Source organism: Pecten maximus, chromosome 4 (genome assembly GCF_902652985.1).
Source record: "Pecten maximus chromosome 4, xPecMax1.1, whole genome shotgun sequence".
NCBI lineage: Eukaryota > Metazoa > Mollusca > Bivalvia > Pectinida > Pectinidae > Pecten > Pecten maximus.
This window is the reverse complement of record NC_047018.1, coordinates 26,085,722-26,112,780: the sequence shown is the minus strand read 5'-3', so window position 1 is coordinate 26,112,780 and position 27,059 is coordinate 26,085,722. Positions and strand designations below refer to the sequence as shown.

General features: G+C 36.7%; 1 protein-coding gene and 1 long non-coding RNA gene across 15 annotated transcripts; one reads left to right on the top strand and one right to left on the bottom strand.

Annotated features, from left to right (window-relative positions):
• Positions 1 to 783: 783 nt before the first annotated feature.
• Positions 784 to 26,921, bottom strand: LOC117325630 (protein phosphatase 1 regulatory subunit 42-like). Of its 14 annotated transcripts, none has more exons than XR_004532354.1 (12): positions 26,500 to 26,921; positions 24,874 to 25,084; positions 23,386 to 23,555; positions 22,875 to 23,013; positions 21,699 to 21,933; positions 21,207 to 21,341; positions 20,783 to 20,893; positions 19,909 to 19,937; positions 17,502 to 17,540; positions 14,182 to 14,296; positions 13,247 to 13,277; positions 5,792 to 5,979 (listed from the first exon to the last, which is right to left on the bottom strand). XR_004532354.1 is itself a non-coding variant. In XM_033882015.1 (12 exons), the coding sequence occupies exons 2-11, from the start codon at positions 25,006 to 25,008 to the stop codon at positions 13,259 to 13,261; spliced, it is 1,113 nt and encodes a 370-aa protein (XP_033737906.1). In that variant the 5' UTR covers positions 25,009 to 25,084; positions 26,500 to 26,921; the 3' UTR covers positions 5,792 to 5,979; positions 13,247 to 13,258. The 14 variants fall into 14 exon arrangements, 11 of the variants coding, with proteins under 11 accessions (XP_033737908.1, XP_033737898.1, XP_033737900.1 ...); XR_004532355.1 differs by having other exon boundaries at positions 20,783 to 20,869; positions 26,500 to 26,918; XM_033882015.1 differs by lacking the exon at positions 19,909 to 19,937 and adding an exon at positions 18,436 to 18,450.
• LOC117325632 lies at positions 15,738 to 16,106 on the top strand. Its single transcript, XR_004532357.1, has 3 exons — positions 15,738 to 15,852; positions 15,916 to 16,051; positions 16,086 to 16,106. It is a non-coding gene; the product is annotated as an uncharacterized LOC117325632 (long non-coding RNA).
• Positions 26,922 to 27,059: the final 138 nt, after the last annotated feature.

Genomic DNA, 27,059 nt, shown 5'->3' with positions numbered 1-27,059 from the left:
AAAATAGAAACTTCATACTGCAACATTACTGAACGTGTTTGTTTGGATTTCGTTTCAAATCTGAATGCTGAAAGACTAATATCAGTACCATAAACAAGAGGCGCAATGGGCGTGTATGCTCACCTGTTACTTAGGGAAACTTGACATTGCTCTTGATCATTTACGAAGATGCTGAATTGATCAGCTCTTCATTGTATGGAAAGTATTTAATAAGTAAAGCCCTGCACCAAAATACAGAAGTGAAAAAATCATTAAATACATTCGATCTGGGTGAACTTAAAAGGAAGTCCAGGTTCAGTTGAGCAGACTTGGTAGCCATTCATCTCGGAATATAGAAATATTGTCATCGGACAGTCAGAGAGCTGGGTGTGGCACCACAGCATGAGTTGGTCACTTGCCCTACCATCAAGTCAGCTAAAAACACAAACATCTTTTGTGTAATAATTTGAAATGTAACCACAGGCGACCTGAGTCTGGTTAGTATTTATGGAACAAAATATTTGTCCCTACTCTACTATGAAGTGTTGATATATTACAGTAGGGCTGGTATTTGTTTTTATACCAATACTAATCAGAACCAGACGCCTGTGGTGTAACAGCCAATTGTTTTCAGCTTCATATTGAATAAAGGGGCGTACTGATTTCCATTATGGTTCCTCATCCTTTGATTACTTTCTCAAATTTGAAGCTTTAATTTGAAAACCAAGAATAATACCGACATTAGTTATTTCTTAAATTGCAATCTGAGTCTAAACTAACCTTTGTGACAAAGGACAACAAAACTAAACTTTCCATGTTTTCTTTATTATTTCTATGTTTGCATTGATAACAGAGACAAAAATTGTTTCCATCCACCCAGTAACATAAATTGAGCAATTGTTTGCGATACACTACATCCCTACACATGTGCTTAAACATACATGCAAAATTTCCTATGCACATGTTCAATTAGACAGTTTTCTTTCCATGTGTGTATTTTATAGTGTCCTCCACACATATGCACACCTACACACAAGTAACATGCTACACTTTGCACACATACATAATATTTGTCTAACATATGTATACAATTACACACATGTAGTGTCCCCCATACATAAAAATCTACTCACATAAGGGTTGGCCTCTACATATGTGCAGTGTCTCCCAATGTGTGTGCACACTTATACTAGTAGTGTCTCCCTACACAAAGTACTCCGACGACACATGTAAATGTACACAAAATGTCACGTGTAACATAATGAAATCACGTGTTTCTTCGATCTTGCTAAAATTTCTTCTAAATTTTATGTGAAAAATAAAAAAGTGGTCATATCTTTGAAATTTGATTTGATGGTGGTACAGCAATTTCTATTCCTGTGCATGCCTACCTTTCCCCAAATTATCACATAGGGTATTTAAAAACAACAGTGTGACACCCACTACCCTAACTGGACAATGGTCAGTTTAAGTGTAAACACAATAGATCAACATTGAATATATAAAGCCTACAAGAATGAAAAATAAAAAAAGTAATTATAAAACATGTTGTACATCTCTGACCAATTTTTCATTCAAAATATATATCACTGTTAGGTAAAACCCCTGGTCCCTATACACCTGTAAAACTGATAGGTACACAGACATGATGGGGCAAGTATCATGTCTGTGTACCTATGTCCAAAATTACCCTCCCAAAGACAACAAAGCATATAAAACAATAGCATTACTTCCTATCAGCTCATGTCAAACAAAAGCAAATAAAAATATATATTAAGTTTAAAAACCAAATGTGTTTATCACCTGGTCAAGTGGGTAGTGACACAAAATAACATATCTAGGTAAAAATATACATAGCACACAGGGATTATATACTGAACACATTAGGAAGTTATTGACAGTGTCAAATCAAAGTCACAGTGACAGAATCAATAAAATAAATGATAAAAATTAGCATGGAATGGTTAAAAAAAATCTTCAAAGTCGTACCAAGGAGTTATATTACACATGTTATTTTGTCGCCAATCATACTTTAATGATGCAGATTTAAAATGTTGTGGAAGCTGACAATGATGGTGATGTCCATCTTGTTTGATGTACTCTCTTATCCCCAACCTCCCAATCTCATGTCCTGTCAAACTACCATATTTTTAACAGAAACTAATTACCATGTTCTCAAATAACCCCTTAACATATAGTCCATCTGAAGTGAACTTCCCCCAAATTTACTTAAATTAGTCCTGCCCATATTCTTAACTTCCTCCATGACAAATATTTATATAAACTAACATTATGGAGCCCTCCACCACCAGTTAACCTGTGTGTAGTACCCGGTACCCTAACGGTAGTGTATGGGCCCTGTACTACAGGGCTGACATAGCGAAAATTAATACTCATTGTTTAATCAATATAGAAAATATACTTCACAGCAACACTGATAAGTAAAATACTGATGACTACCTAACAGATATAAATCTAAATCACAGCCATTAACACCTTGCTGTAAATTTACCCAGATCTGGATACATAAGCACTTATCAGCTACAATAAGGACAATTCTATCAATACATTCCTAAACATGAAGACTGATCAGTGATTCTGTGGTCAAATGCCCTTTAAATGATTTAACAGACATAAAGTGAAAAATGAATAAAAACTATGAAAGACAAAATGAAAAGATTATTAAGAAACTTAATAAAAAGTTTCTGATGAATAGTTTCAAGTAACACAAACACAATTACCCCAGCTACAAAAAAACAGGCATGGCTGTTAATGTTTCCTTTACAGACATAAATCACACACAAACATTAAATATGACTAGCTTATTGTCTATTCCCATACATAACCAGTTCCTCCCCCCCCCCCCCCACACACACACGTAACAGATGCTTCCCCTCCACTTAAACAGTATCTAATACATATTACATACAACTGTACCTTGTAGGATAGCTTCAGTTACACAAAGGTAGGAGGATTTTATATGCACAAAGAGTGAAACTTCCTATTTTCGTATTTGAAATACAACTACATGTATGTGATTAATTCAAATAGTTACTTCATGCAAAAGATCTGTTCTTGGGCAATGTCTGTAGAAATAAATCATCTTTTGAAGATTCACTCATAAAAAGTTATTTTCAGACTCATTCATTTTCATGCAAATTACTGACATTCTTACAGCCACCCAATCATACATCCAAACACTTCATACAGCCACCCAATCATACATCCAAACACTTCATACAGCCGCCCTAATCATACAGCCACCCAAACATACATCCAAACACTTCATACAGCCACCCAATCATACATCCAAACTCTTCATACAGCCGCCCTAATCATACAGCCACCCAAACATACATCCATACTCATCATACAGCCACCCCATCATACATCCAAACTCTTCATACAGTCATCCTAATCATACATCAACGCTCATCATACAGTCACCCTAATCATACATCCATACTCATCATACAGCCACCCCATCATACAGCCGCCCTAATCATACAGTCGCCCTAATCATACAGCCGCCCTAATCATACAGTCACCCTAATCATAGTCACCCCATCATACAGCCGCCCTAATCATACAGTCACTCTAATCATACAGTCGCCCTAATCATACAGCCGCCCTAATCATAAGGTCACCCTAATCATACAGTCACCCCATCATAGTAGCCACACTCATCATACAGCCGCCCTAATCATACAGTCACCCCATCATACAGTCACCCTCATCATACATCAACACCATCACACATTTACACTTCCCTTTCCAAGAGACACATGAATTTGTTTTACATCAAATATTGTAAAAAATATGGATATTCTAAATAATTACTTACAAATATTTTCAGATCAGACTCTGAATTTAACATGAAAAAAGAATGATCAGGAAATATTTCGTTTTTGCTAGTTAAACATGAATCATTACACATACAGATGATAAGGGGTAGCAACATAGGCCTAGAGTATATACTGCACTGGCTAATTCAGATGATTCCATTAAAACATTAACTTGTTAATTAATTATTGTTAATTGAAAAAAATCACACTATCAATACAGAAAAGAATAATTTAATTGATATCACAGACTTAACGAGCAATATATATATATACGAAGTAACAATGATTCTATCATTAACAGGAAGTGGACGGTATGATGGTATAGCACCTCATAATACAGGACGGAGTGATAATCCAAAATATTAAACTAATCTCAACACAGAAACTACAGAAAACCTTTCTCTGCACAGGAAAAATACTCATCTGTGCTGTTAACAATTCGAAAGATTGAGAATAATTTTATTAATAGAAAAAAAAGTTCATTCAACAGATATAATTCTAGAAATCATAATGACTTTTTAGATTGGAAAGTGTTCATAAATATCCACATTAACATTGTAATACTGATAAGGTTGCACTGGGTCAGCCTTTGCTAAATGAGAGAACAATTAAATGCACTAACATTGAGACATTCCATATAACATACTGTATATGTGAGACATTCCATATAACATTTAGATGCCTTTTTTCATTAATAACTTACAACATTGCACTGAAAAATAATTCAGTAAACATAATTTGCAGTTCTCTTCTTAACTCAAACCATAACAAAATATGCATTTAGCCCTTGTTACAGTGAAGTCAGTGTTTGATATCTGCTAAATACAGGTTCCACTACAGAAAAACCAGTGACTAATTCCAAGTATATGGTCATATAGACTGTCTGCTGTTTAATGTTTTGGTGAAAATCCACCATCGAAATATCTCCCAATGAACCACAAGTGATACCAGTAATGGCAGTATAAACCACTAGTCTCGTCATGTGACCAGTCTCGTCATGTGGTTTATATTACTATACAGATCCTCAAGGCCACAGGTGAGTTCTGTCATCCCAGTACTGTGTCATACAGATCCTCAAGTCCACTGGGGAGTACTGACTACCCAGTACTGTGTCATACAGATCCTCAAGTCCACTGGTGAGTACTGTATACCCATACAGATCCTCAAGTCCACTGGATAGTACTGTCTACCAAGTACTGTGTCATACAGATCCTCAAGTCCACAGGGGAGTACTGTCTACCCAGTACTGTGTCATACAGATCCTCAAGTCCACAGGGGAGTACTGTCTACCCAGTACTGTGCCATACAGATCCTCAAGTCCACTGGTGAGTACTGTCTACCCAGTACTGTGTCATACAGATCCTCAAGTCCACTGGTGAGTTCTGTCATCCCAGTACTGTGTCATACAGATCCTCAAGTCCACTGGGGAGTACACTGTCTACCCAGTACTGTGTCATACTGATCCTCAAGTCTACGGGTCAGTACTGTCATCCCAGTACTGTGTCATACAGATCCTCAAGTCTACGGGCGAGTACTGACTACCCAGTACTGTGTCATACAGATCCTCAAGTCCACTGGGGAGTACTGTCTACCCAGTACTGTGTCATACAGATCCTCAAGTCCACTGGGGAGTACTGTCTACCCAGTACTGTGTCATACAGATCCTCAAGTCTACGGGTGAGTACTGACTACCCAGTACTGTGTCATACAGATCCTCAAGTCCACTGGGGAGTACTGTCTACCCAGTACTGTGTCATACAGATCCTCAAGTCCACTGGGGAGTTCTGTCTACCCAGTACTCTGTGACAATGCAGACTCTAACTTAGCAGATTAAGCACCCTTAAGCTTTGTGTCATATGATTGCTGAAAAAACACATCCAACAGTTAATTTCTAGCATTGAACACTGCGTATGAAACTGAACACTGTCATATATCCTCTCTCTTGTCCAGTGTTAGCCTGAGTGACCTCTATATTAATGTATGTTTGTGTATGATCACTCAGCACACTCAGTGTATGATCATCCCCGGGTGTATGTGTTGGGTGCTGTCAAGGTTTCCAGACAGTTCAAAGGTCATGCTCATAAGCGGGCGTCGCCGCAGTGGTGCAGATGCCACTGTGGCAGAAGGTGGTAGTGTTGCAAATTCATCGGCATGTCTGTGGAGAAAGAGAATGTAAGTTAAATTGAGTCAGACTTGAAAATAACCAGATCTTGAAAATAAGCCATAGATTTCTTGCAGGGTAAACACATCTTGAAAATATGCCCATTTGGAAAACAAGCTGTTTATCTTGACCAAGTTCTAGATATGGTTTTATGATTTAAACTAGGAGGCTGTGGGCACAAATATCAGTCATTGTTTAATCAAAATGCTACTTAAAACACAATTACTATATGTCCTGGTAAGAAAGCCCTGAAAAGATTTTAAAAGGATAATAAACTAGAACTGTCGCCAGGATGGCTGACTAATACCCCCACAATCTGCACGAGTCAATGGTGAATTGGAACTGTTAATTAGAGGCTAACTAAGATAACCCAGTAATATAGTGACCAGTTGCCATAGCAACCATAATTTTGAAAAAAAAGAAAGTGGCATGCACATCTACACATGGTCCTCTATTTTTTGTGTGAAGTTTCATTGAAATCGGCCCTTCGGTTTAGGAGGAGTTGTCCGGACAAACTTAAAGTTATGGTTCTTATCAGAAAACCTGTTTATAGTGACCAGTTGCCATAGCAACCATAATTTTGAAAAAAAAAAAAAAAGTGGCATGCACATCTACACATGGTCCTCTATATTTGTGTGAAGTTTCATTGAAATTGGCCATTTAGTTCAGGAGGAGTTGTCCGGACAATCTTAAAGTTATGGTTCTTATCAGAAAACCTGTTTATAGTGACCAGTTGCCATAGCAACCATAATTTTGAGAAAATTAAAGTGGCATGCACATCTAAACATGATCATTAATATTTGTGTGAAGTTTCATCGGAATTGGCCCATCGGTTTAGGAGGAGTTGTCCGGACAAAATGTGTCTACAGACAGACGGACGGACGGACAACCTGATTCCAGTATACCCCCCTAACTTCGTTGCGGGGGTATAACAAAGTACAATAACTTTTACAAAGACTGAATAGAAATGCTACTCAGCAAAACATAACTACATCATTATCATGATTACTTATCCTGTATACTTATCATGATTACTAATCCTACATCATAATCATGATTACTAATCCTACATCATTATCATGATTACTTATCCTGTATAATTATCATGGTACAGTTAGATCATTATTACTATCCTACATCATTATCATGATTTCATTACTAATCCTACATTATTATCATGATTTCTTACCTACATCATTATCATGATTACTAATCCTACATCATAATCATGATTACTTATCCTACATCAATATCATGATTACTAATCCTACGTCATTATCATGATTACTAGTCCAACATCATTATCATGATTACTAATCCTACATCAATATCATGATTACTAATCCTACATCAATTATCATGATTACTAGTCCTACATCATTATCATGATTACTTATCCTACATCAATATCATGATTACTAATCCTACATCAATTATCATGATTACTAATCCTACATCATTATCATGATTACTTGTCCAACATCATTATCATGATTACTAATCCTACATCAATATCATGATTACTAATCCTACATCAATATCATGATTACTAATCCTATATCATTATCACTAATCCTACATCATTATCATGATCACTAATCCTACATCATTATCACGATTACTAATCCTACATCTATATCATGATTACTAATCCTACATCATTATCATAGTAACGAATCCTACATCATAATCATGATTACTAATCCTACATCATAATCATGATTACAAATCCTACATCATAATCATTATTACTAATCCTACATCATAATCATGACCACTAATCCTACATCATTATCATAGTAACGAATCCTACATCATTATCATGATTACTAATCTTACATCATTATCGTGATTACTAGTCCTACATAATTATCATGATCACTAATCCTACATCATAATCATGATTTCTAATCCTACATCACTATCATGATTACTAGTCCTACATCATTTTCATGATTACTAATCCTGTATAATTATCATGATTACTAATCCTACATCATAATCTTGATTACTAATCCTACATCATTATCATGATTACTTATCCTGTATAAGTATCATGGTACAGATGGATCATTATTACTTATCCTACATCATTATCATGATTACTAATCCTACATCATTATCATGATTACTAATCTTACATCATTATCGTGATTACTAGTCCTACATAATTATCATGATCACTAATCCTACATCATAATCATGATTACTAATCCTACATCACTATCATGATTACTAGTCCTACATCATTTTCATGATCACTAATCCTGTATAATTATCATGATTACTAATCCTACTTCATAATCATGATTACTAATCCTACGTCATTATCAGGATTACTTATCCTGTATAAGTATCATGGTACAGGTAGATCATTATTACTTAACCTACATCATTATCATGATTACTAATCCTACATCATTATCATGATTACAAATCCTACATCATTGCCATGATTACTAATCCTACATCATTATCATGATTACAAATCCTATATCATTATCATGATTACTAATCCTACATCATTATCATAGTAACGAATCCTACACCAATATCATGATTACTAACCCTACATCATAATCATGATTACTAATCCTACATCATAGTCATGATTACTAATCCTACATCATTATCATGATTACTTATCCTGTATAATTATCATGGTACAGGTAGATCATTATTACTTATCCTACATCATTATCATGATTGCTAATCCTACATCATAATCATGATTACAAATCCTATATAATAATCATGATTACTTATCCTACATCATTATCGTGATTACTAATACTACATTATTATCATGATAACTAATCCTACATTATTATCATGATAACTAATCCTACATCATTGTCATGATTACTAATCCTACATCATTATCATGATTACTAATCCTACATTATTATCATGATAACTAATAATACATCATAATCATGATTACTAATCCTACATCACTATCATGATTACTAGTCCTACATCATTTTCATGATCACTAATCCTGTATAATTATCATGATTACTAATCCTACATCATAATCATGATTACTAATCCTACATCATTATCATGATTACTTATCCTGTATAAGTATCATGGTACAGGTAGATCATTATTACTTTACCTACATCATTATCATGATTACTAATCCTACATCATTATCATGATTACAAATCCTACATCATTGCCATGATTACTAATCCTACATCATTATCATGATTACAAATCCTATATCATTATCATGATTACTAATCCTACATCATTATCATAGTAACGAATCCTACACCAATATCATGATTACTAACCCTACATCATAATCATGATTACTAATCCTACATCATAGTCATGATTACTAATCCTACATCATTATCATGATTACTTATCCTGTATATTATCATGGTACAGGTAGATCATTATTACTTATCCTACATCATTATCATGATTGCTAATCCTACATCATAATCATGATTACAAATCCTATATAATAATCATGATTACTTATCCTACATCATTATCGTGATTACTAATACTACATTATTATCATAACTAATCCTACATTATTATCATGATTACTAATCCTACATCATTATCATGATTACTAATCCTACATCATTATCATGATTACTAATCCTACATTATTATCATGATAACTAATCCTACATCATTATCATGATTACTAATCCTACATCATTATCATGATTTCATACCTACATCATTATCATGATTACTAATCCTACATCATTATCATGATTTCATTACTAATCCTACATCATTATCATGATTACTAATCCTACATCAATATCATGATTACTAATCCTACATCAATATCATGATCACTAATCCTACATCATTATCATGATCACTAATCCTACATCATTTTCATGATTACTAGTCCTACATCATTATCATGAATAATCCTACATAGCTCCTTGAAAAATGAGAGCTAAAGAAATCTCCAGACAAAGGGTTTATAAGATTGATGTACAGATTGACAGACAACACCCTACCATAATTGATGTACAGATTGACAGACAACACCCTACCATAATTGATGTACAGATTGACAGACAACACCCTACCATAATTGATGTACAGATTGACAGACAACACCCTACCATAATTGATGTACAGATTGACAGACAACACCCTACCATAAAGGTAATGTCAAGTTTTGATATGCATTTAAAAGAAACAGAAGATAGATTACATATTTAACAACTACCAAAACACTGATACAGATGTTTCAATGAAATCTATGTAGTAATCTAGTCATGTTGAGACAATGTTTCCAGTACCTCAAGGTCAACAACAGGGAAGTACAGTACAGGTTTAAACATGTCTGTAATTATTTTAAAGGATATGTTCTACACTATATCAGATCATGGATGTTATAACTACAGGGAGGGATAAAAGTTAAATATGTTTACAATCAAATTATGGAAGAAATAACTGGGTTGCTCAGAATTACAACTTACAATAGATAAAAGGTAAAATTGTATAAAGTATATGATAATTTGATATAGTTATGATTAGTCAATTAATCACTGCAATCACACAGAACACCATGCGAGGTGAACTCACTGGTAACACATGCCATGTTCACAGTCCATAACAAAAACCTCACCTAGCATCTAATATGAGGAGACACTAGTATGATGGTACCATTGATTGTTGAGGACTACACAAGTGTACAACTTTACTGTTAAAAGGTTAGCAAGGGTTTAGATCCTTTACCCATCACTCGCTGTACTCGTCGCTTGGAATACTGGAGAGTAATAGGAACAAGGATCTACAATGTACGGGAATCCAACAAAAATGTGAGGAACGTTTACTGCAAATCATACAGACCAATTCACTGTTAAACAAGACATATTGCATACACACAAATACTTAAGTGTTAAATCACTCACAAAATGGATAAATATTGTAAATGGTCTTGGGATTAACAAAAATTGTGAATGAGCCAAAATTCAGAACACAGTGATCTCAAAGACATATCAATTGACTGACAGGTGAGAGGGGAATATGATAGTGACAGAGACATATCTCGGTTGTTGTTGATTGACAGGTGAGAGGGGAATATGATAGTGACAGAGACATATCTCGGTTGTTGTTGATTGACAGGTGAGAGGGGAATATGATAGTGACAGAGACATATCTCGGTTGTTGTTGAGTGACAGGTTGAGAGGGGAATATGATAGTGACAGAGACATAGTCTCGGTTGTTGTTGATTGACAGGTGAGAGGGGAATATGATAGTGACAGAGACATATCTCAGTTGTTGTTGAGTGAAAGGTGGGAGGGGACTTTGGTAGTCACAAGAGATCTGTCAGCTGTTGTTGACTGACAGGTGGGAGGGGACTTTGGTAGTCACAAGAGATCTGTCAGCTGTTGTTGACTGACAGGTGGGAGGGGACTTTGGTAGTCACAAGAGATCTGTCAGCTGTTGTTGACTGACAGGTGGGAGGGGACTGTGGTAGTGAGAGAGATCTCTTAGTTGTTGTTGTGACACCCCACTCACATTGACTGACTGTTGAGAGGGGACTATGGTAGTTACAGGGACACCCCACTATCATTGACTGACAGGTGAGAGGGGACTATGGTAGTTACAGGGACACCCCACTATCATTGACTGACAGGTGAGAGGGACTATGGTAGTTACAGAGAAACACCCCATTGTCATTGACTGACAGGTGAGAGGGACTATGGTAGTTACAGAGAAACACCCCACTCTCATTGACTGACTGTTGAGAGGGACTATGGTAGTTACAGGGACACCCCACTATCATTGACTGACTGTTGAGAGGGACTATGGTAGTTACAGGGACACCCCACTATCATTGACTGACTGTTGAGAGGGGACTATGGTAGTTACAGAGAAACACCCCATTGTCATTGACTGACTGTTGAGAGGGACTATGGTAGTTACAGGGACACCCCACTATCATTGACTGACTGTTGAGAGGGGACTATGGTAGTTACAGGGACACCCCACTATCATTGACTGACAGGTGAGAGGGACTATGGTAGTTACAGGGACACCCCACTATCATTGACTGACAGGTGAGAGGGACTATGGTAGTTACAGAGAAACACCCCATTGTCATTGACTGACTGTTGAGAGGGACTATGGTAATTACAGGGAAACACCCCACTATCATTGACTGACTGTTGAGAGGGACTATGGTAGTTACAGGGACACCCCATTGTCATTGACTGACAGGTGAGAGGGACTATGGTAGTTACAGGGACACCCCACTATCATTGACTGACTGTTGAGAGGGACTATGGTAGTTACAGAGAAACACCCCATTGTCATTGACTGACTGACGAGAGGAGACTATGGTAGTTACAGAGAAACACCCCATTGTCATTGACTGACTGTTGAGAGGGGACTATGGCAGTTACAGGGACACCCCACTATCATTGACTGACTGTTGAGAGGGACTATGGTAGTTAAAGAGAAACACCCCGTTGTCATTGACTGACTGACGAGAGGAGACTATGGCAGTTACAGGGACACCCTATTGTCATTCACTGACCGGTGAGAGGGGACTATGGCAGTTATAGAGACACCTCATCTTCATTCACTGACCGGTGAGAGGGGACTATGGCAGTAACAGAGACACCTCATCTTCATTCACTGACCAGTGAGAGGGGACTATGGCAGTAACAGAGACACCTCATCTTCATTCACTGACCGGTGAGAGGGGACTATGGCAGTTATAGAGACAACCCATTGTCATTGGCTGACCGTTGAGAGGGGACTATGTCAGTTACAGAGAGATAGAGGTGATGACCTTGAACTGGTGACCCGTGGCAGTACAGATTACATACAGGTGATGACCGTGGACTGGTGACCTTCAGCAGTACAGGCGACATTAAGGTGGGAACCTTGAACTGGTGGCCTCTGGCAGTACAAAACAACATACAGGTGATGACCTTGAACAGGTGACATCTGGCAATACAGACTACATACATGTGATGACCTTGAACTGGTGACCTGTGGCAGTACAGATAACATACAGGTGATGACCTTGAACTGGTGACCTGTGGCAGTACAGGCTACATACATGTGATGACCTTGAACTGGTGACCCCAAGCAGTTCAGACTACATACATGTGATGACCTTGAACTGGTGACATCTGGCAGTACAGGCTACATACAGGTGACAGATTCAAACTTGTCAGTAAACAACCAAAACTTGGACTGGAACTTGTGAGTAAACAAACTACAACCACACAGCAGAGAGTCAATACATTACCTCAACAGCCCCTCATGTCATCACTATGGTTCTACCAACAAGCAAGTACAGTGTTATCACAGTCTGGGGCTTGGCTGCTCACTCATTCTCACACTCTCAACATGATTTAATTATATATAGCCAGTTTACATAAATGAACTAGTTTTCTTCTAATTCGCGTATTTTTAACACACTAAATTAAAAGAAAACCTATCAAATCAATCAATAAGCTCATAGCAGGTTTCTAATCTGTATGGAACAATTTTATAGAGAGAATGTTTGTCAAAGTAAGGTAGAGTAATTATCCTTGGAATTAGTCTACATCAGTCACTCGCTCACAAGAATTTGTCTTAACTCAATTCAGCTAGCTTGTCTTAGTCACTTCAAGAATGTGGTCACTTTCTAGTAGTCATCTCCACTACTTACCTGGTTTAATTATTCATTCAACTGTATTGCTAATTTAGTTAAATTATTCACTCACCTGTATTGCTAACCTGGCTTATTTATTCACTCAACTGCATTGCTAACTTGGTTTAATTATTCACTCAACTGCATTGCTAACTTAGTGTAACTATTCGCTCACCTGCACTGCTAACTTGGTTGAATTATTCACTCAACTATACTGTATTGCTAATTTGGTTTAATTATTCACTCACCTGAATTTCTAACCTGCTTTCATTATTCTCTCACCTGCATTGCTTACTAGGTTCAATCATTCACTAACCACTTGACTTACCTGGTTTTAAATTAGAAATTAACTAAACTGTTCTAATACAACTAGTGAGATACCTTACTAGATAAATTAATTCAATGCTTATTTCCCCTATTTGTTGATCTCAATACAAGTACAATGTTACAAGCTTCATCCTGTATGATATGCTTCTCATATATTCCAACTTATACATCATTACATGCATGACTTATTGACCTGACTTATAATCAACATCTCGACTCACTTTGATCTGAGCACCCCACTCTTAGCTTTCACTGGAGTTGGCTGTTTCTCCCTGGAGGCTGGGTCCATTGTGGCTGTCCGGGCCAATAACTCGTCAAATTGTTTCCGGGGAAGTCCTAGTAAACAAAACCACACAAAATGAGGAAGAGCAAGCACATGTCACTGAAAATGTATCCATACCCATCAATGTTGTCTAGAATCTTCAAACTCTGTCAGAGCGATTGGCAGTTATTTTCAATGTTTTATACAACAACACATTTAAAAACCTTCCATAACCCATTAAACAGAAACATAAATGGCAGTCATGAAAATACATGTATATGGCACAAACAAATACAACTTCATTTCCATTATATTATAAATTACATAATTCAGACATACATAGATTTATGATAAAGTTCTTGTTTAGGTTGCTTTTATGATGTTATATTTTTATCAGGTTACATCATGTTAGGCTAACACTCTGTAATTATGAGAGACAGAGTGCATTTTCATTATAAAAACATCACTACGATACACTACAAAAATATTACCTCCAATTATTCTACAATGAGATCCACACTATCTGGTATCTAAACCCAGTTTAAACTAAAAATGTATATACATATATTTTAGGAAGTAAGTAAATTCTAATAGTAAAGTAAAGAAAAAAACTAAATCTGCCATCAACTCCGTCCACATCTATTTACAATTCAAAGAAAAATAGATGGTGGTAGTTGACCCCTTAGTATTCCTACAGAATTTATAACTACTCATCATAGTGGAGCACAGCACCTGAATAGTTATACAGATGTTTGGATATGTGATTTTATAGCAACTGGTAAACTTATTGAGTGGCTACTTAACTGGGTTAGAACACATGGATTTTTAAAATTAATTACCATGTAATTTAAGACAAATTAGTAATCGCATTTGTTGATTAACAGGAAGTTAGATTTTAGATAATGCAACATTAAAATTACATATAAAAACTTGTATGACATAGGTTGAAGACTGTCCTTTGTGGACAGGAATGGTGCCACTATTCCGGCCCATTGTGGACAGGTACAGTGCCACTGTTCTGGCCCAGTGTGGACACGTATGGTGCCACTATTCCTGCCCGTTGTGGACAGGTACAGTGCCACTCTTCCGGCCCTTGTTGCCACTAATCCGGCCTATTGTGGACAGGTATGGTGCCACTCTTCCAGCCCATTGCGGACAGGTATGGTGCCATTGTTTCGACCCATTGTGGACAGGTACAGTGCCACTCTTCTGGCACATTGTGGAAAGGTACAGTGCCACTCTTCCGGCCAATTGTAGACAGGTACCGTGCCATTGTTCTGGGTCAGTGTGGACAGGTATGGTACCATTGTTCTGGGTCAGTATGGACAGGTATGGTACCATTGTTCTGGGTCAGTGTGGACAGGTATGGTACCACTGTTCTGGGTCAGTGTGGACAGGTATGGTACCACTGTCCTGGGTCAGTGTGGACAGGTATGGTACCACTGTTCTGGGTCAGTGTGGACAGGTATGGTGCCATTGTTCTGGGTCAGTGTGGACAGGTATGGTACCACTGTCCTGGGTCAGTGTGGACAGGTATGGTACCACTGTTCTGGGTCAGTGTGGACAGGTATGGTACCACTGTTCTGGGTCAGTGTGGACAGGTATGACTGTCCTGGGTCAGTGTGGACAGGTATGACTGTCCTGGGTCAGTGTGGACAGGTATAGTACCACTGTCCTGGGTCAGTGTGGACAGGTATGGTACCACTGTCCTGGGTCAGTGTGGACAGGTATGGTACCACTGTCCTGGGTCAGTGTGGACAGGTATGGTACCACTGTCCTGGGTCAGTGTGGACAGGTATGGTACCACTGTTCTGGGTCAGTGTGGACAGGTACCATGCCATTGTTCTGGGTCAGTGTGGACAGGTATGGTACCACTGTCCTGGGTCAGTGTGGACAGGTATGGTACCACTGTTCTGGGTCAGTGTGGACAGATACAGTGCCACTGTTCTGGGTCAGTGTGGACAGGTATGGTACCACTGTCCTGGGTCAGTGTGGACAGGTATGGTACCACTGTTCTGGGTCAGTGTGGACAGGTACCGTGCCATTGTTCTGGGTCAGTGTGGACAGGTATGGTACCACTGTCCTGGGTCAGTGTGGACAGGTATGGTACCATTGTTCTGGGTCAGTGAGGACAGGTATGGTACCACTGTTCTGGGTCAGTGTGGACAGGTATGGTACCATTGTTCTGGGTCAGTGTGGACAGGTACCGTGCCATTGTTCTGGGTCAGTGTGGACAGGTATGGTACCACTGTCCTGGGTCAGTGTGGACAGGTATGGTACCACTGTCCTGGGTCAGTGTGGACAGGTATGGTACCACTGTTCTGGGTCAGTGAGGACAGGTATGGTACCATTGTTCTGGGTCAGTGTGGACAGGTATGGTACCATTGTTCTGGGTCAGTGTGGACAGGTATGGTACCATTGTTCTGGGTCAGTGTGGACAGGTATGGCTGTGCTGTGCTGTGCCTGACACATTGCTGGTTACAGTGTGTGATGTGACATACAATATTATCAGTACCCTACCACCTTAAGTGAATTTTTGATTGGATGCTCCTTCTATACTTCCTATCAAGGTTGATTTGAGCAGAAATGTAATTGTATTTAATTACTTCTTTACACACACACAGAGAAATACCAACCCAGAGAAACCACATGCACTTAGTTTGGGCAGTAAGAAAGACCATGCGCATAGTGTCCTTTATGTATATATTGATACAGCAAAGTTCAAACACATCACCTACAGACTGTAAGCTTCTCTTTGTATCCGTAGACATGTATTATGTCCACTAAGCTATGATAAACACAACTACATGTTACAAATGTTTACATAGAGTATTTATCTAATAACAGAAAACTGAGGTGGAAATTACCAAATTATATTTTGAACATAATAATGTTTGATATATCACAAGTAATGCAACAATAATGCAAAAAGTGAAGCATCATTTGCCCGGGATTGACACCACACAAATCAGACTTTTATCTGGCATGACTGCTAATTTGATATGCATTGATATACAATATAATGTAAAATTTTAAATGTATTGTAGTCCACAACCGACAACAAATCCACATTACATACAGGCACCACATAGTAAGTGTAGCCACCATGTCTAAAAGTTAGAGAGGTAATCCTGACCAGGAAGTTACCGGTTATATATATCTAGCACTAATGCTATGGACAGTTAAAATATTTGCATTGGAAGAAATGAAGGGAAAAGACAGGTTTCTGGTTTACACTGCAAGTCTACTGTTATAAACATGTAGTCTTTGATGGCATACCACTTCTATGCTTCTTAGCAGATCTACGGGCTTCTGAACCTGCATAAAACATAATTCAAACATGGCCACCTTAGCAACATAACATTTTCACCAACACATTTTCACAAACATACAACAGTTTTCAAACATAAAGTAGCATGCAGTATAAGGTTAGTTCAGTTTTAGCTGTACATGGGTTTAACACTATCATCATGTTTTGGCACGGTCATGTATAGAAACTATTCTTCATTATCATAGTATTGCTTACAGGACCCAATCCTTTGTGTTGGTCTTCCCTGATGTTACCCAGTATTAATTTAAACATGTGTAATTACTCGTCAATACTGGTGTCTGATAGAGGGTCTCTTAGTAGTGATAAGTGATGTTAGATGTAAGAATGTGTGATACAGCAGGACAACCATATCCTTGTGTGACACTGTAAATCAAGTATTAGACTCCACAACAAAACTCATTTCTCTATTGTTAAACAAGTGTCTTCTTTGGAAACTTTTCACATGCATTTATTGCTAATTGATGATTTAATTATTTTCAAAGTAGATTTGGGATTTTTAGTTTTTGTAGGATTTCTCCAAACTTTCTTCTTTACAATGGTGATAAAGACTTCCCCAACAACATAAGATTTTGTAGTGATATGAGATGATGTGTACATCACAAAGACAAGGCATTTTAGTAAAGGATTTTAGAATTAAATAAAACTGTTTGTAAATATATTAAGCAGTTTGTAAATACATTAAAATGTTTTGTAAATAAACTGTTTGTAAAAACATTAAACTGTTTGTAAATAAACTTTTTGTAAATGCATAAAACTGTTTGTCATTGTTTAGTACACAACTGAACGTATTAGGTACAAAATCAATACAACCATGCAACAATACATGCAAGCTTCTATATATACAGTCCAAACACAATGGTATCTGTTTAATGCCAATCTCACCTTTCATCATGAGTCCTATTGGATAAAACATGCATGATAAGTACCTGGCCATACACTGCCGTCTACACTACAACATCATCCTAAGCTACACACGCCCATTGTTGATATAAGTCAGCCCGCAGTGAACCCCCAAAGCTTATAACCAGCTTATAATTAGTATGCATCCAATGTTAAATACTGTTTTCGTCATTTCTATAAAGATTGCAAAAAATTATGAAGATAAAATTAATATGTTACTGATATTTAGCCAGGCCAATTTACTAAATGACAGGAGACATATATGATGTTATTTTGGATATTTCTGAAGAGAGGAAGCATTAAGAGTTGTCATCAGTATCCTGTGTACTACATACTACCTCCTCTGATATGTGTCCTCAATATTGTCTTGGCTGTTATTGAGAAGATGGTGACATAGTATTACTTATAATACTTATGGTCGAGTTACTAATAATGTTCAATATACTTATAGTATAATTGGGTTACTAACAATGTTCAATATACTTATAGTATAAATGGGTTACTAACAATGTTCAATATACGTATAGCATAATTGGGTTACTAACATTGTTCAATATACCTATAGTATAATTGGTTTACTAACAATGTTCAATAGCCCATTTCATCTCATACCTGTGTTTTTAATTTTGGATAGATTACACACAAATGCCCTGCAATTTTTTTTAATCCTTTAAAAACGAAATATAAAAACTGAAACTGAACCTATTATATAACTGTAAAGAATAAATTATTATACACTCATCATAGATGTATGTGTGTTTATGGCATAGGAAGAATACAGAGTTTATGGAGAATATTCTGATAAATGAAAGCTGACCAATTAGGAGCTGACTCGAGGATGTTGTATGAGGGACATGGTAATAGTAAAAGGTGGCAAATAATAAAACATGCAATCTCATGTTAAAGTCGCAGACTACAGGTAAATACTGGGTCGTTCTAGCCTATAGTCACAGACTACAGGTAAATACTGGGTCGTTCTAGCCTATAGTCACAGACTACAGGTAAATACTGGGTCGTTCTAGCCTATAGTCACAGACTACAGGTAAATACTGGGTCGTTCTAGCCTATAGTCACAGACTACAGGTAAATACTGGGTCGTTCTAGCCTATAGTCACAGACTACAGGTAAATACTGGGTCGTTCTAGCCTATAGTCACAGACTACAGGTAAATACTGGGTCGTTCTAGCCTATAGTCACAGACTACAGGTAAATACTGGGTCGTTCTAGCCTATAGTCACAGACTACAGGTAAATACTGGGTCGTTCTAGCCTATAGTCACAGACTACAGGTAAATACTGGGTCGTTCTAGCCTATAGTCACAGACTACAGGTAAATACTGGGTCGTTCTAGCCTATAGTCACATGCAGAGGAAGGTCTAACTCTTCTATTGACCTCATAGATAGACGATAGGGGTGACGAGTGTCAAAGTGGTCTATCCTAATATCATGTGTATACCTCAGTGAAATCAGTAAAATGGCTAATGTCTGAAAAGTAATCAATCGCAATTAAAAAAACAAGAAAAGATATTCTAGTAACCTAAATACAAACAAAGGAGATATTATTTATTTAATATCTTTCAAGAAATAGCGGTCTGAAAATTAAGATTTAGTAATTACTTTTTTATATAACTGAACAAAATAGTTATATCACATGTTCACTTCTTTGATTCTATGTTTTGTCACATCTGGTTAAACAAAGTTTTATGAAGTTTTCTTAATCTCTATCTAAGGGAAGGTATGGAGAATGGGCCAACCAACGCCAAAGCTTTTTAATCGTGATGACTTGGAAGTAAGCATTTGAAGCACACAGATAAATAATTATAAGCTATGGTTGGGTGTCTATTATCAGGTGTGGCAAACATAATCTGTGAAGGAGAAACATGCATATAATTGATCATGTCAACAACACTGGTGTGTGAATGAGTTTGGACAGGACTTGTCAGTTACACCATTCCCCAGACAAGTTAATGTCACTTCAAAGAATCAAACCGTCACCATCAGCAATATACATGTATAACACAGAGATAATTTAAACAGTAGGATTTAAGGAGGGGAGGTAACTCATGGTTGACTATATATCCTAGTACTAAGTAGTTGCTTTTTTTAATGGAATGGAATGATTGATATCTTAATCATTAAGAAAATATTTATTTTTGAATGGCTTGAAATTAAAATTCCATTGAAATACAGATAAATCAAATCCACTTGGTGACAGATCAAAGATAATCATACATATCTGGTGACTTATATTTTATATACTTGGTGCCTCAATGTGAGATGATGGACACAGCTAAATATGGGTGATCAGACAAAGTGTGCTGTCAACCTACCTGGCATCATGTAGCCTGGTATCTGACTACTCTTCACTGGGCGGGCGGGGTCCTTTACAGGGGGCAACTCAGCTGATCTGTGGAGGCCTGTAGATACATCAATGGTGTCAACTTATAACACCAAATTACATTTAGTTAGAATAAATCTCACCCTCCTTAAAGTACTGTCATCTGATCTTCTAAAGCTATAAAACCAACTATCATTTCCAACCATATAGTCTTTTGGACTGGAATAAGAAAGGACAATAGCCATATGCACAATAAAAATCTAAATGGCACTTGACCCTGAAAATATTTTCTAAAAGATTGATTATTAGAAAATTGATAGTAAATGCCCTGATTTGGTGTGGCCTCCTTAATGCTGTTACATAGATAATTATATTGTGGTGAGGAAGAAGATTAATGAACAGGTTCGGTAACTCACCACTGTCTCCTAAGTCTGCGTAAGCACTTCTCTGATATATTTCATCTCGCTTCTTTTTCTGTGTTTCTTTATTTGCATGCCATTTTCTAAGGAACTGTCTGGATGTTTCTGTTATTTCTTTTCCATCTAACACCTCTTTAAAAATGAATGATAAAAAAGAAATAAAGAAATTTACCATACAATCTGCCACAAAAGTAATCTTTTAAAATAACTTCAAGAGGAAATATTTTTCACACATCTCAACTTCCAAGACTCTTCACAGCTTTCTGTCTTTGTGTAAAATAACTTCAAGAGGAAATGTTTTTCACACATCTCAACTCCCAAGACTCTTCACAACTTTCTGTCTTTGTGTATTACAAAACAATTATCACAAAATTTCGAAACAAAATGTTCTTTAAGTTCAAGGCAATAGAGCAGAGTAAAACAAAATTCTTAGTTCTATTGAAGACATGATTCCTTACATACAGTGGGTACTGTTTAGTATGTCCTTACCAAGAGTTTTTGCCATGACAATGATCCTGTCACGATACTTGGCCTTGTGACATACAGGGTTTCCCATCAGTTCCAGCCTCCAAAGACAAGGCCAGTTACCAAAGTTGTGTGCCAAGTCCTTCATGTCACTTAACTCATTGTCATTGGCCATGAACTGTGAGATATTCCTCAGACCAATCATATCGCGGACACTGTCAAGTCCATTACCGGACACGTTGAGCACCTGAAGGGACATCTGTAACAGACAGGCAATAATTCATAATGAATTTGTCAGAGGTTTGAGTCAGAGAAAACTTATGACTAAATTAATATTGTTATTAGTTATGATGCTAGATAGCATGTCTACAATCACAGAATGAAAAGCATATATATATATACTCAAAGGTATGGAGAGAAAGATAGAAAATGAATGTTTTGTTCACCTTATCTACTGGTAACAAACAATGGAGACTTACCTGACATAGAGACATGATTAGTATACAGCTAATCTTGGTATTCATGTACACGAAACTGTAACATCAACATATCACAACAACTAAAACAAGAGATCCCAGAGGTATCTTGGCACCCACCATTGAATGATCTTTATAGGTTCCATGTCAGATTGATCTTTTCTCTATTTTTCCCTTCCTCTTACTAATCTGTGTAAATTGAGAAACATCCCTCCAGTACTTTTCAAACAAGGGGAACATATATATGAAATTTGAGATTAAGCGATAAAGACTGTCTGTCGACAATGTTTTCAGATTGGTCCAAAAATGCAATACGACAGACCAAGGGGAACCTAAATATGAAATTTGAGAAAGATCCCTTCAGTACCTTCTGTAAAATAGCGATAACAAACTTCAGTTGTCAAAATTCAAGATGGCTGTCTGTTGGCCATGATGTTATCTGGCTGGTCCCAAAATGAAATATGTATAACTAGGAACCAAGGGCAATCTATAGATAACATTTCAGAAAGATCCCTTCAGTTCTTTCTAAGAAATAGCGATATAAAACTTCAATTGTCAAAATTCATGATGGCTGCCTGTTTCGAAAAGAAACTGACATTTTTAGCCCACCATCATCAGGTGGTGGGCTAAAAATGTCAGTTTCTTTTGTCTTGAAACAGAAATTTTGTAGTAGATTTATATCTACAGTTCTGTTGTTAATCATTGTAAACTACATGATACTTACAGCTATTCCTTTCAAAGACCTTGGGTCAAACAACAGCTTTTCTCCTGGAGGTAGCCTTTGGTTTTCAACATGAAGTTCTTGAAGCTTATCCATCTTATCTAGACCTTCTAGAACGGTTATACAGTTACCTCCCAAATACCTGTTAATATCATAGAACGGTTATACAGTTACCTCCCAAATACCTGTTAATATCAATGTTAAAGTTTTACCTCATATCAAGCCTTTAATTATTTACACTAATTAGTATCAATGAAAGGTAGTAATCTATACCTAAAATATCTTATATTCAAACACTGGTTCAGAAATACTAATCAGGTTGTATATAACACAGATTAAGCATTATATCAATATGTTTTTGCTTCAATGAAATTTAGAAATTTGCTTCAATCAATTGTGAATTGGAAGTTTTAAACATCAATAGCAATCAGACATAATAATTCAATTATGCTTTCATAATATAATTTTGATGAAACGGATATCAAAAACATGCAACTTAAATGTGTATACTCACAATTTCTGTAGCCGTGTCAGGGGTGAAAGGTTTTCTACTCTACATATGTCGTTGTTCTGGAGGTACAACATTGTCAGGTTCATGTTGTGATGTAGAGATGGTATCTTGTTTAATTGATTGTCATACAAATATAATACTGTCAAATTACGGCACATACTGATATCCTCTCCCTGAAATACATAAATTTATTATTTTTTTATATTTGTAAGAATCTTCAACACATTTAATTAAAATAATTGATAAAAGAAACAAATGAGTATTAAATTTTATTGCAGACGTAAGATCATGTAGAATTACTGTTAGGCGAATGGAAGACATGGACTGCCATTACAAATTAACAATGTCACTAATTCACCTTATGTTTGGGTCAATGACACATGTTCATATTGAATGACTATACAACAGGTTAAACAATATGAAAATATAGGAACACTCAACCAGTGTAATTCCCCCGTCTTTGACAGAAATGTTCCCGTTTAAAGCTGTCCTTTGTGGCCTTATTGTGTCGATAGGATTTTAAACAACAATAATAGAGTATAGATGTGTTACTGGCAAGTGTTTCAATGACTGGGGAGTAAAAATTAAGATAACATAGGGTAAATATGTATACTCCACCAGCCCCAGATCTAGAGATACCTGGGTAAATATGTACACTCCACCAGCCCCAGAGATACCATAGGGTAAACATGTACACTCCACCAGCTCCAGAGATACCATAGGGTAAATATGTACACTCCACCAGCCCCAGAGATACCATAGGGTAAATATGTACACTCCACCAGCCCCAGAGATACCATAGGGTAAATATGTACACTCCACCAGCCCAAGAGATACCATAGGGTAAATATGTACACTCCACCAGCCCCAGAGATACCATAGGGTAAATATGTACACTCCACCAGCCCCAGAGATACCATAGGGTAAACATGTACACTCCACCAGCCCCAGAGATACCATAGGGTAAATATGTACACTCCACCAGCCCCAGAGATACCATAGGGTAAATATGTACACTCCACCAGCCCCAGATCTAGAGATACCTGGGTAAATATGTACACTCCACCAGCCCCAGAGATACCATATAGGGTAAACATGTACACTCCACCAGCCCCAGAGATACCATAGGGTAAACATGTACACTCCACCAGCCCCAGAGATACCTGGGTAAATATATATGTACACTCCACCAGCCCAAAAGATACCTGGGTAAATATATATGTACACTCCACCAGCCCCAGAGATACCTACACGGGATGGACAGGTTAGGGGACACAGCATATAGATGTGATGAAAGGAATGTAAAACAACAGACCAGCTACCTGTAATAGAATGGGATTAATATAACTAACAAAGATAAACTGTACCATATATAAATCCTATACATACCTATACATGTATAATACATAATTTACATTTTATCTTCTACACATGTACCACAATGTCCAATCTTTAAGAATAATTCTACAGTGAAAGACAAAACAACCTTACCACATCATCAATGCTTCTGTCCTCTAAATACAAATGAGTCAGTCGTCGAAGGTACTGTTGCATGGATTCATCACGCTTCTTTTTTGTATAGCCAGAGGTGCCCCTGGCAATGAGGTCAAGTGTTAATTTTACCATGATGGAAGCGAGGCTGTAGTTCAGTTGATTCTAGGTCTTCAGCATCGGATGTTTTCTAATATACACCCTGAACCTCCTGTGAATATTGAAATGAAAATGTTTATCAAAAATCTTCAATGAAGAATTAATATTTTACATACGTGCTGTTTCTGTTATGACTGAAATGACAGCACTAATGTGGATCATAACTGTAAAGCATAGCTCTCTCCTTTTTCACATTTCTGCAAATGTTTGGGTAACTATAGACAGTTCTCATCTTTGGCATAGTAAAATTGCTTAAATATAAACTCCAGAAGTTATTTCATGTCTATTTTATTCAAATGGAATTTTGATGAAATCACAAATAAATTCTTTTCCTAAGGAAATCCTGGGATTTGCTGATTCCAGCCCCTTTTACATTTCTTTTTGCCAGAATCTGCCTGCGATTTGGTAGGCCCATGCTTTTGACATTTGATATAATTTCAATTATTTCATGTCTATTTTATTCAAATGGAATTTTGATGAAATCACGAATAAATTCTTTTCCTAAGGAAATCCTGGGGTTTGCTGATTTCAGCCCCTTTTACATTTCTTTTTGGCAGAAACTGCCTGCGATTTGGTAGGCCCACGCTTTTGACATTCCACTATTTTGCGTTGACTGATAAACCGCCTGTTGCTTTGTGGGACTTTGCATAGAGACCTTGTCCATCGGACCTATATATATGCAGCTATTATATTTGGGAATTTCTAGTATACTTTCATTATTACATAATTTCCTTCAGTTTTTGATTTGCGATAATTTGTTAGGCATATATATATATTAAGTCTGAAAACTGTAAAGAGGTCAAAATGTAAACGTTTATATATATATATATTTCTTTGGGAATATGGAGCTTTAAACCGGCCAAATCAACATCAACTGTCTGACTGTCAATTAAGTATCTGACACCACACCAGCTATTTATTGTCATATGCATGTGCTTGTTGTATCATTGTGTATAGTTGTAGTTAGATGCTTTGTCCCCTGTAAGAGAGGTCCTATCTGTATCTAGACAAATAAATATGGACATCACGATATCAGTGTATCAAGTGGAGTTTGTTGAAATTAAATACAAATGTATATTAATTAATAACAAATGTATGTAACTCAAACATTTAAGTTAGACATGTATCTACTGCACCATACATATATTACAATGAAAGCACCTGACAAGCGACCCAAAATGGAGAAGACTTAAAATGTTAATATTTAGAAAAAAAACTAAATCAAAAGCCCCAATTCATGCAATAATATGATTACAGTAAATCGGTGTGATTTAAGCTTAGACAGAGCGGACTAGAATCTACATGTACTGTAGCTGTCAGGCCTACAGTAGACTGAACACTTGGATTAGTTTTGTAAAAATATATGGTGCAAGTCGGCGCAGATTTACAGCTGCATACACCAACAGTATTGACGAATTGGTAGACCGTGAGACGATATTGGATTTCATGTAAACGATTAATACTTACATGACTACACAGATCCAGAGGTTGTGTTCTAAATTCAACTCGCATGTCTAGTTGAGCCTAACAACACACTTATATTTCCACCGATAACAAATAGGTCATTATGATATTTCAGTATGGTAAGGCTTTGTGGTTAAAAATAAAAACTATGTGTATTTGTTTCCGAATAACTTGAATAAAAAAGGTAAATTATGAGTACAGCATCATTTTCCCGTCATGTTCAAAATATCAGTTTCTATTTTATTTCTATGCGTAGGAATAACAAATTACCTTCAGCTTCGTCACGTGACCTGTTGTCAGGCAACTTAGTATTCAACTATTTATCTTCTGTTTGAATATAATTCAAATTATTGATTTTCAAGAAAAAAGTCTACTGAACCCATACATTCTATGATATTCCTAATGACATTCGCACATTTTATAGAAGCCTTACAAGTCTATAAAATCATAATATCAGAAAACCGATAAAACATTTTGGGCACCCTGATCAATCATGGAACTATTTTATTATATTAGATCCGCAGTTTTATGTTTACGTTTTAAAACGAAAGTATATATAAATT